The sequence below is a fragment of the Bombina bombina genome, chromosome 2 (assembly GCF_027579735.1).
Source record: "Bombina bombina isolate aBomBom1 chromosome 2, aBomBom1.pri, whole genome shotgun sequence".
In the NCBI taxonomy this organism is placed as follows: domain Eukaryota; kingdom Metazoa; phylum Chordata; class Amphibia; order Anura; family Bombinatoridae; genus Bombina; species Bombina bombina.
The window spans coordinates 685,690,213-685,706,404 of NC_069500.1; the positions used below are offsets into that span (position 1 = coordinate 685,690,213).

Genomic DNA, 16,192 nt, shown 5'->3' on the forward strand with positions numbered 1-16,192 from the left:
ATAAATGGTTCCCTTTTATTAGAATCTCAGATGTGGTAGTTAAAAACTACTTTGTAACCCAGAGTCTGGGGGGGGTATATGCGGCAGCCCCAGACACGCGGTAGGCAAATTATGGCTCAAATCTCTAGCTGGTAGACAATTTCAAGGCCGCGTGGCTTTCCAAAGAGCATAGGTCAGGATTACTGTCGGAAATCAGCTCTGTAATCTTGCTAGAATGAATATATAGACGTGTTCCTCCAAATAAGTGTAAATGGCTGAGTAAATGTATTAAAGCACAAAATAAAACAAATTTGAGATCAGGAGCTTCATGTAGACACGTCCTGCCGCTTTGGAAGTTTGCTCCGCCCCCCTTTTGTTTTGTTTTTGAATGTCAGAAATGTATATTTGTGAATGTTGAGATGTTATATTGGTTTCACTGGTAAAAATAAATAATTGAAATGGGTATATATTAGTTTTTTGTTAAGTTGCCTAATAATTATGCACAGTAATAGTCACCTGCACACACAGATATCCCCCTAAAATAGCTATAACTAAAAACAAACTAAAAACTACTTCCAAAACTATTCAGCTTTGATATTAATGAGTTTTTTGGGTTCATTGAGAACATGGTTGTTGTTCAATAATAAAATGAATCCTCAAAAATACAACTTGCCTAATAATTCTGCACTCCCTGTATAGGATAGCATGTGCAGCTAGGGTATAGTGTGTTTGGAATATTTATAAACCATTAGCATATTTTGTGCTATTTGTACTAGGTGTGCACACCTTCAGGTTTAAATAATTTGATGTCATGTGTTGGTATACATATATTATGCCTTGACTATTGGTGATATATGGATTAGAGATGTAACTCCATTATTAAGGTATTAAATCTTTTGATTCATTTATAAAAGAGTGCTTGATTCCCTATCTCCTATATAGTTCATTGAATTGTATGTCCTATTTCTTGTCTTATAGTTTGCTGTAAATATATATATATATATATATATATATATATATATATATATATATATATATATATACTTACACACACACACACACACATATATTTCTGCTGAGGGGAGCTAAATAACACAAGAGCAAGCCACACAGAAATGTAAGAACCATGTGTAATAAAAGATAATAAAGATAATATTCATAACAGGGCTGATAACACAGCAGGACCAATGACAGTCTTACATTTAGTGTATTGTAGGAAGTGTTACTACGCATTACTAGAGGATCTCACTATCCCTCTAATCAGACTGTGCTCACCCACCAGCAGCAGCAGTCTTTTATTGAAATATTTCTGTTCTCTGTCCAGAGGTAACTTAGTTCCTCCTGCAAAAATAGTGTAGGCACTCCGTTCTGATGCGTTTCCGCTCTACTTGACCTTTGGCCATTTCCTGGACACCTTCTGGGACTAGGAGGTCTATGCAGTGTGAGGGAGGCTTGTAGGTGCTGAAACAGATGTTCTGGGTCTTGGCAAAGCTACTGGAGGGACAGTGGGTACAGAGCACTCAAACATTAACAATCCCACAATATGAAGGGCATCTCTGCTATATGGGTGACATGACAGAGAGCAGACTACACTGCATACATGATGATCACACACTGTCTAGATGAGATGAGAGGTTAAGCTAATTGAACAGAGAAGTCAGAATTATGGAGAAAGTGGTACGATGGGTAACCCAAGAATGTGTATACACACTAAACCTCAGAGAAGGATTCTAGATGATTATTGAATTAAATACCCCCACACCAAACAATATGACTGATATAATTTAGGCTTGAGGTTCACTGTTTTGTTCAGACAAGCTAATTCATTCTGGCTGCCGTTTTATAGTCACTCTTATAGTGCATTTCATACTCACTTTTGTGTTCCTTTAGTGCCTCCTTTCACTACGTATTTTATTCAGTACAATAACCAACGAAAATGTGAAATGACAAAATACATGAGCGCCTAAAGCTCTCCACGCATATGATTTTATCTAAAAAGTTCTGTCTGTGCATTGAGATCCTTTACAGGATTCTGGAGGTGTTCCCTACATTTCTGTATTTGAATCAAAGACAAATACATTACAATATAGTAATGTATATTAGAAATACAAAATAAAAATTGTAATAAAAATATGCATTAAAATAATAAATAAAATAAATATATAAATAAATGCAATTACAATTTAGTCACTCTGGCATTTTTTTGTTAGTGTAAACTTGAAGAAGGGTATTTATTGTGAAGTTACCAGTCAAAGATATGTTAGCTTTATTATTATTATTAATAATAATAATAATAATAATAATAATAATAATATGTCTTCATAACTCCATACCCTTATTGAGACTCCTTCTTACTTATTTTAATGTTTCTTCTTGGTAGTATTCTTAAGAGAATCATGGAAAATAGTCTGAAATATGATGCTGAGTTCATAAAAATCCACTAAAGAAAAAAATAAAAAATAAAAGAAATAGAAACTAAAATAAGGAGATTTGGAAATTAAAGGGAGATCAATACGCATGTCAATATTGATAAAAATAAGAGGCATCCATAAATGCAAGCTGCATATGAAATACAAAGTGTCAGAAACAAGATAGCTGAGTCCTTTATTGTGATGAAAAATACAGCTTTTTAAGCATAATACATTTTACCAGTAATAAAAACTTTATTTTCAATTCATTCCAAAATAAGGGGATGCCGTGTGTGAATAGTACAGGTCTATTTCTGCACATTGTCATTATTAAAAGGCCAACCATTATTGAACAATGTCAAATATGAAATAGACAAATTAGCTAATATGTCGTAGTTCATTGATTCGGGCTTCTAGGAATTGTGTATTTGCTCCTTTGAAGTTATATACCTGCAAAAGAAACTTGTTGATTGACAACTATTTCATAATAAAAATTATAAGAACAATGTTTATTAAAGTTGTGAACTTTTCGCAAAAAAAATAATAAAATTAATTTTTGCATTGAGATTGCTGTAAAATAAAACCAAAGCTTTCTAATCTTTAGATCACATATTTTTTTTTAAGGGAAATGCTTATGTCATTTTATATGTAACTATTATAAAGTAACATTGCACAGGAGTATGTCTTTTTTTAAATCCTCACAGTAGAACAACTATAGGGGTAAGATTACAAGTGCAGCACAAAAATATAAGTGCTATTGTACGTTAACATTGCTCAAGTTAAATCAATAGCACATTTATTTTTAAACTCGTATTACAAGTCAAAAATAATATTTTACCACTCAAGAAATAGTCTAGGATTCTCTAACTTCAGTCTGATATTGCAGGTGCATTAAATCCCTCACTTAACAGACTTCTATGGGGTGCACTAAAAACTCATGGCAGCTATTACTTGAGTGCTAAGATGATGGGGCTCTAAACTGCCTCTCAAGTAATGGAGTTCTTTACTTTAAAACATTTCACACATACACATATATTGATTGTGCTCCACTTGTAATCTACGACTGTGTGTTATACCCCTGAATACTCTAACTAATAAGGGCCTGTATTTATTGCACTACATACTCAATTTAATTTGAGCATGTCATTATTCAACTACAATATCTCTTTAAACTCTTTAGATACAATTTGAGAGTTGTTTATGCTGTTTTAAGTTTTTATACTGTTTTATATAATTAGTACGGACCCCCAGAGGTGTAACACAAGATTTTTTTTATAAATCGTGAGCACATTTTGCTAAATCGTGAGCACATTTTGCTAAATTGTGCTCACGATTTAGCTAAATCGTGCGCACGATTTATTGTATCGTGCGCACAATTAACCTATATCGTGCGCACAATTTAGTTAAATCATGCTCACAATTTAGCTAAATCGTGCGCACGATTAAGCTATATCATGCGCACGAGTAAGCTATATCGTGCGCATGATCTAGTTAAATCGTGCTCACGATTTAGCTAAATCATGAGCACGATTTAGCTAAATCGTGCGCACGATTTAGCTAAATTGTGAGCACAATTTAAAATCATGCTATTCTACCTTAAGCATGAATCCTCCCACTTAATGATCAGCCTGCTCACCAGCTACACTTTCAGTTTCCGTTCAGTCAGTGGGCTCCATGTACGAAGCAGCGAAAGCTGCTCCGGAGCCTTTGCGGGGCAGGTTCGCATATGCGAGCCTGCTTCCCGCAATGTAAGATCAGCTCTCGGTGATTGACAGCCCCTTCAGTCGTGTGATTGGTCGCGCGATTTAAGGGGTGGGCATTACACACTCCAATGAGTGTGTAATGATACATACGGGCAAGCGGATCAATAGATCTGCTGCCCGTGTGTAGCGAAGGCGAGCGGACAGCTTCGCGAGTTAAGAAGCTGTCCGCCCGCAATTTAGTACATGGCGTCCAGTGTGTTAATATAGTGAGACAGGCAGACTGGTAAGTAGCTTCAGCCACATGGATTTCTAAAAGTCCAATATTATCATTATGTTATGTGACAAAAAGTACATTTAGCATAAAACATATTATCCTTTCACAATACAATGCAATTATATTTAAATTATTAGAGGTGAAATACGGGTACATAAATTATATTATATTTTAAGTATATATTGAACAGAAATCAGTTAATTATTCAGGTTAAAAACTGTTTTTTCAAGACAAAATAGTTGTGCTCCCTGTAAAAAATTATGAATTGTACAATTTCAAATACATATTTTTCTGTCATTTCTCTTTAAAATATTGTCACATTCTGATGTCTTTTTTTAAGCAGTCATTTCGTTTTTTATTAATACTATAGAAACATCTAATTTGATTCCACTACCTAAAGAATAAAATGGCAGTGAGAACTGTACACATTTTCATTAAGGTCTAAACCCCCTATTCTGTCCTCCAAACTGTAATGCTTATCTAAATAAATAATACAACACACACCATTGTTGGGAGAAAGAACCGGTCACGGTCCACGTTTATTAAATAAACGCTTTAACTAGTGCCTAAGCGTTACTCTAATTACGCTTATGCACTTAATCAACCTAATCAAAACTTGGCAACAAGTTCGTAATGAATCAACGTTGGCGGCATCTCTCCCTATCCTAGCCCCTACTAGCAGATGGTCAAGTCCCCTTCCGATACCTGCAGCGTGACACCCGGCTGATACGCCCAATGGCACTCAGAGAGAGTTGTGATGGTGAGAGATCTTCGGCCCACATTCGCGAGGGAGGGGACCCCCAGACAGGCGCCTGGCGGGCATAACCCCTCCCTTCTTTTTGGACCATCACTCTTCTCTCCTTGTGCCCGCTCCCCAGGGCATTGACCACCCGCCTGCTGAGGCATATCCAACCAACCCAGTAAGGCGACCCCTGCCAACAGAATCGTACAACCCAACTGCCAGGGGTGGATGGCTATATTAAAGACTCGGTCTTACTGCAGGTTAGCTCAATTAAACCTACCCCTGCCGAGTCGGCTTACCCTACTCAGCCGCTTCTTTGCCGCCATTCGCTTCTTCCATGGGACGGGTGGGCGGGAAAACCTTCTCCTTGAAGTCTGGAAACCGAAAGAGGCTGAATTCACTGCTGCAGGACCCTATAAAGGTAAGAACAGACGCCGCCTCTCCAAATGCAACATTGTAACAAAACATAGCTTAGCATTTCTCCAGACTTCAAGTTGGTAATCCCTTAATGTTGTTACTGGCCCACTAGAGGGCCTTCCACTATCATAAGGTCTAAACCCCCTATTCCGTCCTCCAAACTGTAATGCTTATCTAAATAAATAAGACAACACACACCATTGTTGGGAGAAAGAACCGGTCACGGTCCACGTTTATTAAATAAATGCTTTAACTAGTGCCTAAGCGTTACTCTAATTACGCTTATGCACTTAATCAACCTAATCAAAACTTGGCAACAAGTTCGTAATGAATCAACGTTGGTGGCATCTCTCCCTATCCTAGCCCCTACTAGCAGATGGTCAAGGCCCCTTCCGATACCTGCAGCGTGACACCCGGCTGACACGCCCAATGACACTCAGAGAGGGTTGTGATGGTGAGAGATCTTCGGCCCACATTCGCGAGGGAGGGCACCCCCAGACAGGCGCCTGGCGGGCATAACCCCTCCCTTCTTTTTGGACCGTCACTCTTCTCTCCTTGTGCCCGCTCCCCAGGGCATTGACCACCCGCCAAAAGAGCCAGGCGAACTCTTGCCGCCAAGCTAACCAACAGGCACCTATTACTTAAACAACTACAATAACAGTAACAATAATAACAATAATAACAGCAATCACATAACCATATTTCTGAACTTTATGCAATAACCCTCAATAGGGCTCCCCTGATGTCCTTTAGAAAGATATCCAGCCCAACGTCCGTCAGGTGGACACCATCAGGTCTAAATAGGTCCTTTTTGTCGGCCGTTATAGTTTTGTACCTGATCACGAAACCCCCCAAGCCCGTGACCGTCCTTCCCATCTCCCTGTTCACCTTTTTGCGCACGTTATACGCAGCCTTCTGAGTGACAATGTGTCTCCAATGCAGTCTAGCAACCACATTCGACCACCCCACCGTCACCTCCTTCAACCAAGTGTGCACCCAATGCACATATGCTGACATTCTTTGAATCAGGTCCAATGCGGGCAGTGCCCCCAAATCATTCCCCCCGAGGTGAAGCACTAAAATGTTAGGCCGCCCCCACCTTCTGTGCGCGTCCTGCAAGAGCGCCGGCAAATCAGCCCACAACAATCCCCTGCGCCCTAACCACCGGAAGCTTGCCTTGGATGTTGGGAATCCAAGCTGCTGTCCCTCCAGCGACCGCAGCGCCCTGATGTGAGCCCAGTGGACGTATGATTGCCCTACAATCCACACGCAAACTGTCGGGGCTTTCTCATTTACAACACCTGTTAAAAACAGAGTACACCATCATGAACTAACCCGCCAAATTTGACCAAATAAAGAACCCCAGCCACCAGTGACTCCCAGCCCAGAACTGCTACTAATTTTGCCCCTTTGTCGGTCTAATGTATGTCCTATATTGTGTAGACTTCCATCTACCGAGACGTTTAATCTCCGCTGCTGGGAGGCAATTCTGCGCTGGTCACTGCGCCTATTCTGAATGAATGCGGGGCGATCCTTTTGGGGTCCAACCCCGCTTTCTCAGTCGCCTTAGTGAGCACCCTACGGAATTGGAACGCGGACAATGCTGACCCGTCCTCATGTAAGAAAAACAGCTCACCTTCCGCCGGTCGCGCCGACAGGTATTGTTCAACGCAACTGACCGGACAACTGTCAACACAATCCTGCTTTGTAAGTGGCAACCATGCTCCCCTGCCTTCTTGGTCAGTTTTTGACCTTGGCACGAACAATAGAAGGCCCCCGTCCGTCACCCGGACGTGCTCCAACCGTACACCCCCTGAGCCTTTCACCTTAGAAGAAGCCACGAGCTCCCCCACTCGGAGCGCTCCCGCAAATGCCACAGCAAAAGCTGCCCTAAACAACAGGCTCTCATATTCAGATTTACACACAAAAGCCACGCTCAAGGCTAACAGCCTCAGCCTGTCCTGTGTTATAGGCTCCCTTCGGTCCTTCGGCCGGGGAGCCACCCTTCCCCACCCTTTCAACACCTTCCTAACCAGAAAGGCTCCAGAGTGGTCAGCGTGACCCAGAGCTTTGTTAAAAAATGCGACCGCCGACAGTCTCCCTGCCGCACCGGCCCTACTGACCCCGTCACGCCTCAGCTGCGCCAACCAGTCTAAAATCTGCACCCTAGTGGCCCTTTGTACCTGCACGCCCTTTTGTAGACAGAAAGCTTCCCAGCTGCTCCAGTGGCTCCTGTATGCCGACCACGTCCTGGGCGCCAAAGATGCCTTAACTAACGGTAAGATGCTTGCCCAATCTTCAATAACTGCCAAAGAAAAATTGGGCACATTAGACCCTCAACCGCCACCATGGGAGCTGCTTCCCTAAACTGCCCCCATTTAAATCGAGAGAGTGCATCAGCGATAACGCTATGCACTCCCGGGACGTGTTTGGCGGTGAAGTGAATGTTACGCTGTAAGCAGCGCAACACCAAGTGCCTCAGATAGCACACGACTGCTGGTGATGACGCGGACAACCTGTTAATGGCGTACACCACACTCATGTTGTCTGTCCAGAACACCACCGACCTATTGGCTAACTTCTCTCCCCAGATTTCAAAAGCCACAACGATGGGGAATAGCTCTAACAAAGTCAGGTTTTTTATGTAACCTGACGCCACCCACTCCCGAGGCCACGGAGCTGCGCTCCATTCCCCATCCAAATATGCCCCATAACCAAAGCCGCCCGCTGCGTCCGTGAACAGGTTCAGCAAACGGTTCGGCACCGACGGCTGTCTCCATAAGCACACCCCATTAAAACTCTGAAGGAAATGATCCCAGACCGCCAGGTCTTCCTTCACCTCATACGCATACGCGTCACCTTCTCCATTGGTAACCTGCATATCTCCAGCACCGTGTCGATTTCAATTCCCAAGAAAGTGAGACACGTGCACGGGCCCTGTGTTTTATCGTCCGCAAGCGGGATGCCAAAACGCTTCATCATATCCTGCATAATGCCCATGAGCTGTTCACACTCTGTCGAACCTGCTCTCCCTACCAATAAGAAATCATCAAGGTAGTGGGCCAATGCTCCCCCCCCTGAAGCCTTGTATACCACCCAATGGAGGAAAGAGCTGAAGCATTCGAACAGCGAGCAAGACAGGGAGCACCCCATCGGCAAGCAACGATCTACATAATATGCACCCTCAAACTTCATGCCCATCAGTCTGAAGGCCAAGGGATGCAAGGGCAGCAGTCGAAATGCTGACTCGATGTCCAGTTTCGCTAAGAGCGCACCTGAACCGCATGCCCGAACAACATCCAGCGCCTTATCAAATGATTGATAATGTACCGAACTTAACTCTGGGTCGATTGCGTCATTGACCGAACTCCCCCTCGGAAAGGACAGGTGGTGTATCAACCTGAACTTCCCTTCCTCCTTTTTTGGTACGACCCCCAATGGCGAGATCACCAGATCTCCCAATGGGCAATCCGCGAATGGGCCAGAGACCCTGCCCAATGTGACTTCCTTAGCCAATTTTTCCCTCACTACATGCGGGAATTCGTAGGCTGTTTTGAGGTTCCTGTGCATCGCCGAACCCCTGACCATCCCAGTAATTGGAATGTGAAACCCCCCTTCCAACCCCGACCTGAGCAATTCTGCCGCCTCCCGGTCAGGGTAGTTAGCCAGCCATATCAGCATGGCCGACAACCTAAGCGGGGTTGGGGCCCTTGACCGTAACTCCAGGCTTAGGAGCCGGTTTGATCTGACCCTGCTCTCTCCTTTTTCCACACTCAGCTCCTGGGTGTGGTTCCGCGCAAAATTTGCATATGTGACGAAAGGAGCAGTTACTCCCCCTGTCACACTGCTTATCTTGGAATTTCCAACATTCCCTACCCCGTCTACCGAGCCGTGCCCCCTGGCGTTGCTGCGTCTGGCGTGCCGCCACCGGGGAGGGTGAACCTCCCTCCAGCCCCAGTTTTGACCACAGGTGCATGTCCTGAGTGCCAAAATGCAGCAAGGGGTTACCCACCATCTTTCTCCTGAAGGCCATGTCGTACTCCCGCCATGCGCCTTCCTTAAACCTCGTGTGGATATCCTCCACCGTCTCCTGGTACTTAAACAGGTTGTGCCCCTGCAAGGGCCACCTGTCTACGTAGCAAGCGGCCAAGACACGGAAGCATTTAAGCCATTCCTCGTATGTCTCCGCCCTACGCACCCTCTTAGGGCCCGACCCATCAGCCGCCCTCTCTTTTCCCCTATAAGCATCAAGGGAGAGGTCAAACACATTAATGTATTTACCCTCCTGAATCTTCTTTACGACCTTCTGCTTTAGATGTCCGTAAAGTGAGTGTACTAAACAGGGGTAAGTATCCCCCTGCGCCGCTACCTTACGGGGCACCGGGCCCGCCGGAGCCATAGAGCCCCCTGGTCCCTGTGACCCTTGAACCTCCATTGCCTGGCTTTTAACCCCTGTCCTGTTCTTAGCCTGCGCAGACGCCATCTTCTTTATCCATCTGAACATTCTGCGCTGCCCCTTTCCCACTAGGCCTAGATCCTCCCCACTGTCAGAACCAGACCCACTCGTGGAAGACCCTGTGTCAGTGTGCATACTGTCAGGTGCATTGCACTCACCATCTCCTGTCATCTCTGCTCCTGCTGGCCCCTGCTGTGCTGCACCCAATTGACTGTTGCTGGGCCTTGCCACCACCAGGGCGCTATTTGATCCCGAATCCATTCTTGCTGTCGACTGTTCCGGCACCTGCTGGGACAAAACAACTTGGCGAGTACTCCGGTCTACAGGAGGTGCATCAACAGAAGCACCCATCCTCTCCCCCCCTTCTCTCTCTTGCATGCCCAAAGCTCTAGCCACAGCACTCCTAATAGCCTGTTCCTGCCGTGCCACCTCCTGGGCGTGAGCACTAAACCCAGGCAGGGGCCTAGCCTCCTGAACCTCACGCAGTGCCGCTTCTACTGCCCTTCTAATTGTGTCCTCATTCACTCCTCTTTGCGTGTGCGCCATATCATACTGCCTGTCACGCTCCATATTACCCGGTCTCAAACGTTCACCAGTCACAACCTGGCTTGACTGCTGATAACCATGCGTTATCCCCGCATGGGCCCACCCCCCATGCTGACCATACCTGGCTTGAGAACCGAGTGGTAGATCTGACCTATACATTGGCCTATCATCTCTCTCTATAGGCCCCGTTCGGCCCCTCAACACACCTTCATCCATACGTGCCACCATTTGTGCCTCAATTGCCAAAAATCCCCATATGTCCTCTATATGTGCCCCTCTCACTTGCCGCCGCAGACTCCTGAGGCCTCTGCCCAAAACATACATTCAATTGTGCCTGCGCCTGTGTGCTAGTGCTAGACCTCACATCCGATCTCATTATCACCTCAGGATCCCTTCGCACCTGACCGGGATTCACACCTGCTTGCACATGCGCACCAGCCCTTGGCCTGTCCAACATCCCCTCATCTGCGCCACACAACTGCCACGCCCCACTCGGGCCCACCACCTCCGCTGTGCGAGGTAAGTGCCCCCTCTCACACACCACGGGCCCTGCTGCTGCCCCTCCCGCGACCGGTAGTCTCCCCAAGTTACCTGTGGAGCTCCGGTCGCGTGAGGGTGTCTCCTTCCTGCTCCCAAGATGGCGGCCGCTACTCTCCTCCTCCTCCTCAGACGAAATCTCGGAGGAGGAGTTCTCGCGTGAGCCGCCATCAGAGGGAGCCGTAACCGCTGCGCACTCTGCAATAGGCCGCTCTCCCCCTACCTCACCGCCGGCCACCACAACGGCCCCCTAGCCCTGCGCATGGGCCACCGTGGCCCTCCCTGATAAGGACTGTGCTAAGGCCAGGACCGCCGCCATGGCTTCCGGCGGCAAGGCTGCAAACTGGTCAATGATGCCTGGTCCCAGTGAGCCCTTCATACCCTGCGATACCTCGTGGCCCCCACTGGGCCCACCTAGATTCTCCCTGTCTGCCTCCCCTGACCTCTGGGCCTGAACATCCACATTGGGCGATCCCTCTAGGGCCCCCTCACCTTGGGCCTGCAAACTAGGGCCTCCATCCCCCAACCCACTCCCTTTCTTCCCCTTCCCCTTATTGAAACGCCTGGCTGGTGGGGACTTCTGGGGTGTGGGGGGTACCAAATCATCAGACTCAGGTTCCTGTCTTTGCTTTGCAGGTCCCTTCTTCCTGGCAGACAGCTCCACCACCTCCATGTAACGCTTGGGAGGCACAGATTTCCTTCTGGATCTCTCCATGCTCCACTCTTTGCAGCAAAACTTCAAAACCTTCTCCTTGAAGTCTGGAAACCGAAAGAGGCTGAATTCACTGCTGCAGGACCCTATAAAGGTAAGAACAGACACCGCCTCTCCAAATGCAACATTGTAACAAAACATAGCTTAGCATTTCTCCAGACTTCAAGTTGGTAATCCCTTAATGTTGTTACTGTGCACAATAGAATCATGGAAGCCTATGTTATTGTACACACAATGCTGTACATTGCAAAGCTTATACAAAATATAGGGATTAGATCCCAAAGCAGTATAGCTGCAAAATGTGTTGTTTACATTGAGATATCTGTCTGAGTGCAATGTAAAGTTTAAAGGGACAGTCTACGTCAAATGTTTTATTGTGTAAAAAGATAGATTGCGCCTTTACTACACATTCCCCAGCTTTGCACAACTAACATTGTTATATTAATATAATTTATAAGAACTAAAATCAATAGCATTTTATAAGTTTTTCACAGCAAGACAAAAGCTAGTTAATGTGTACCATATAGATCAGGGTTCTTCAAACCACGGGTCAGGACCCATTACTGGGCCACAACACCATGTGTACTGGGTTGTGGCTTGTGTGTGTGTTGTAGGTGTGTGTGTGGTTTATTGTATGAGATTGTGTGTGTGCTGTGTGTGGGTTGTGTATGAGTGTGTGTGTGGGGTGTGTGTTGTATGAGTGTGTGTTTGTTATATGAGAGTGTGTGTGTGGTATGTGTGTTGTATGAGTGTGCTATATGAAAGTGTGTGTGTGTGCTGTATGAGAGAGTGTGTGTTATATGAAAGTGTGTGTGTATGTTGTAAGAGAGTGTATGGGGTTAGTGTGTGTTATATGAAAGTGTGTGTGTTGTAAGAGAGTGTATGGGGTGAGTGTGTGTTATATAAAAGTGTGTGTGTGTGTATGTATGTGTGTGTTGTAAGAGAGTGTATGGGGTGAGTGTGTGTTATATGAAAGTGTGTGTGTGTTGTAAGAGAGTGTATGGGGGGGAGTGTGTGTTATATGAAAGTGTGTGTGTATTGTAAGAGAGTGTATGGGGGGGGAGTGTGTGTTATATGAAAGTGTGTGTGTATGTGTGTATTGTAAGAGAGTGTATGGGGTGAGAAACATGGGCCCTCAAGCTCCATACGGAGCTTGATAAATGGGCCCCCAAGTACAAAAATTGGGTCCCAAAGGTATGTGGTATCATGGCACTGGGTCTTGGGGGAAAAAGTTTGAAGAACCCTGATATAGATAACACTGAGCTGACTCTCGTTGAATTGTGAGTGATCACTGATTGGCTAAATTAAAGTATGCACACACCTCTGAGATAAGGGGGATTGGTGCAAAGCAGTAGAATCAAGGTAATCACAGATTATTTAGCATTGTATTGGGAAAGGATAACTATGCTTTAATTGCAATACTAAATGTACTGTTTGTCACATAACATAATGCTAATATTGGGCTTTTAGAAATCCATGTGACTGAAGCTTAGGTGCACAGTTACTTACAAAACAGAAATGATTCACTGGCACTATGTGGGTAATTGGAAGATCACGCTATGGGGACATGACGGCATGATTTGTTTGTATGAGTGGAATCAGTGCTGCGGTTATGGTCTCCATCGATTTGGGAGTCCAACTTCATTGCAGTTTATGTTAATGTATCATTTCTTATATCCTAGTTTAATTTCTGTCAGAGTGGACTAGTGATATAACTATTATTGACCTATTTTGGATACTAGCTTTTTAGTTAATCACAATAAAGTGTTAGGTTTTATTATATGATGAAGATAGTGCGCCAAATCTCTCATTCCATATATTGTTTCTCCTTATCCCTTTTTCTTCTATATTTCCTTTTATCAGTTGAATTTGATAAGTGCACAGTTACTTACCAGTTTGTTCTGATCCTCACTGACACATAGGGCTCAATTTATTACTCAAGGGGCGTATATATTTGCCCCTGTCCGCCCCAGCTCTCCTCTGTTGGGCAGCAATATGCTGCCAGAATTAAACATTGCACACGAGCGCTATTGTGCACTTGCCTGCGATCCCGCTACCTACCCACACACAGCCAATCACGCGCAGGCAGAAGAAGTCAATCTCCCTGGTCAGACAAGGAGAAGAGGGTAGGAAAGCAGCGGTCTCATGGCTGCTGTTTGATAAATTGTGACTGTAGGTTCTCTTATGAGAACCTGCAGTCATAGGGAGGAGAAGGGCTTCATAAATCAAGCCCATAGTTCATGATAAAAAGACAATGCAAAAACATCTACACTGAATTTCAAATTAGCAGTAGATTTTTTTCTGACAAATAATTTTTTTCTCTCATATTCCAAACCCTCTGTATCATGTAACAGACATCAGCCAATCACAGACTAGTATACGTATACCATGTGAGCTTGTGCACATGCTCAGTAGGATTTTTATTCCCCAGAAAGTGTGAATATAAAAAGACTGTACACAATTTGATAATAGAAGTAACTTGGAAAGTGTCTTAAAACTGCATGCTCTGTCTGAATCATAAAAGGTTATTTTGACTTGAGTGCCCCATTTAACTAACTCCTTTGCAATGAAACACTCAGTTAACAGTGCATTGATTCAAATATAAGGTCACAGCAGTTCTCAATAGACCCCTGCCATTCCCTCTAACTGCACCTTAAAATATCCCTTACTGCCCCTTACTATATATACTCCTCACCATAACGTAACCCTAAGGATCCCTGTTAACCCTAGCTGCTCCTAAATTAACCCCATTAATATTGCTGTGGAGCTCTGGGATAATAGTTATTGTGTTAATGTAAATTTATTATAATACCATTTAGGTAAATAAAGTGGGTATCACTTCCTTGTGTATGATCATGGATAACCAGTCTTTTGTAAGATATGCAACTATTAGGCAAATACAACAGTATAAATTGCAGCATACTCTGTTCTATGCATTGTGTTGGAACCCACACAATATATGCACCATGTTCTATGTATTTGCCCTGGTTTTTCATGTACAACAAAAGACTGGTTATCCATATGATATGAGTAAGAAATAGATGTAACGCTGCATTGAGTGTCAGGACGAGTTGGACAGTAATTCAGGAGTCAGGAATCGGATTGTTCGAGCATCCGTAATAGGACAATCTGAGGCTCGTCCCTCATGCATCACGTGCCCAACAAGTGAATTGATTAATTGGTTCATGAACTAGTTCAGTTAAATGAACTATCCGAAATGAACCTATTCATAAAGATGAATCAGACTTCCCATCTCTACTGACACACTGAACTGAACAAACTAGTAGCTGGTGGCCGGGAGCTCCTCCTCCTGTAGATAGGTCATCAAAGCATGACTAGCTAGGGGAGGAGCAGACTAATCTGCAAGGGGGAAAATTCATGCTTAAAGGGACAGTATAGACCAATTTTCATATAACTGCATGTAATAGACACTACTATAAAGAAGAATATGCACAGATACTGATCTAAAAATTAAGTATAAAACCTTTTAAAAACTTAGAAGCTCCAAATTTTGCACTGTTGAGAAAATTAGCTGGAACACCCAGCGAAAAGGGCTGGGTGCAGATACTTTCCTCCCCCGTCTCTGCATATGAAAAGACAGATTAGTCAAACAGGAGCCAGCAGTGGTCTGTAAACGCACATATACATCTGATACTTTGAGGCTTGGGTAGGAGTCTGAAACCAGCACAATGTTAATAAAAAAAAATAAGCAAAACTATACATTGTTACAAAAAAAACTCCCAGGTGGATTGTATAAATGGATCATCTGCAAAACAGTTATGCAAAGAAAAATGTAGTGTATACTGTCCCTTTTAGGTGGAATAGCATGATTATAATTATTTATAAATTGTGTGCATGATTTAGCTAAATAGTGTGCACCATTTGGCTAAATCTAACTGTCAGGTAGAGGGGTAGACATTTGAGGTAATGGGATATATAACATTATAAAAGGAAAACCCAGTATTATTGATAGTGAGCTATGAGTAAAAGTTTGACGTGTGGTAGCATATGATTGGGGTTATAGGGTTAATATAAATATGACTTGATCGAGTGGGGAGATACACATGGCACTGATGAGATTGCGGGTAATGTTAGCGTATAGGGTTGTCACAGAATAGAGATAACGAGACAACATAAAGATCGTATTCTTGTATGGAATAAAACCTTCTTAAGTAAAGTCAAATTATCATACCACATATGAGCCTACTATCCACTAACACCAGCTAACTGTATGCTTCCTCCTCAATGTCACAAACCCCTATTGTTTAGTTAGCAAAAAGAGCAGTTGGGATTTTATTAACCAAATGAGTAAAAATACTTAAGCTTGTCTAGTATATGTAAGTCTGGGTAACTCCCTATTAGATGCCTGCAAGTAACCATCTACATAATCATAAATGCTTCAAATCACCCTTAATAAG

General features: G+C 44.0%; 1 protein-coding gene across 1 annotated transcript in view; it reads right to left on the reverse strand.

The window, feature by feature from the left end:
• Positions 1-2,559: 2,559 nt before the first annotated feature.
• The window catches only part of LOC128647949 (thioredoxin-like), a 41,741-nt gene continuing 28,108 nt past the window's right edge, over positions 2,560-16,192 (reverse strand). Inside the window, exon 5 of the mRNA XM_053700629.1 lies at positions 2,560-2,837. Within this exon, the coding sequence (XP_053556604.1) occupies positions 2,766-2,837 (72 nt within the window). The 3' untranslated portion in view covers positions 2,560-2,765. The remainder of the gene's footprint in view (positions 2,838-16,192) is intronic.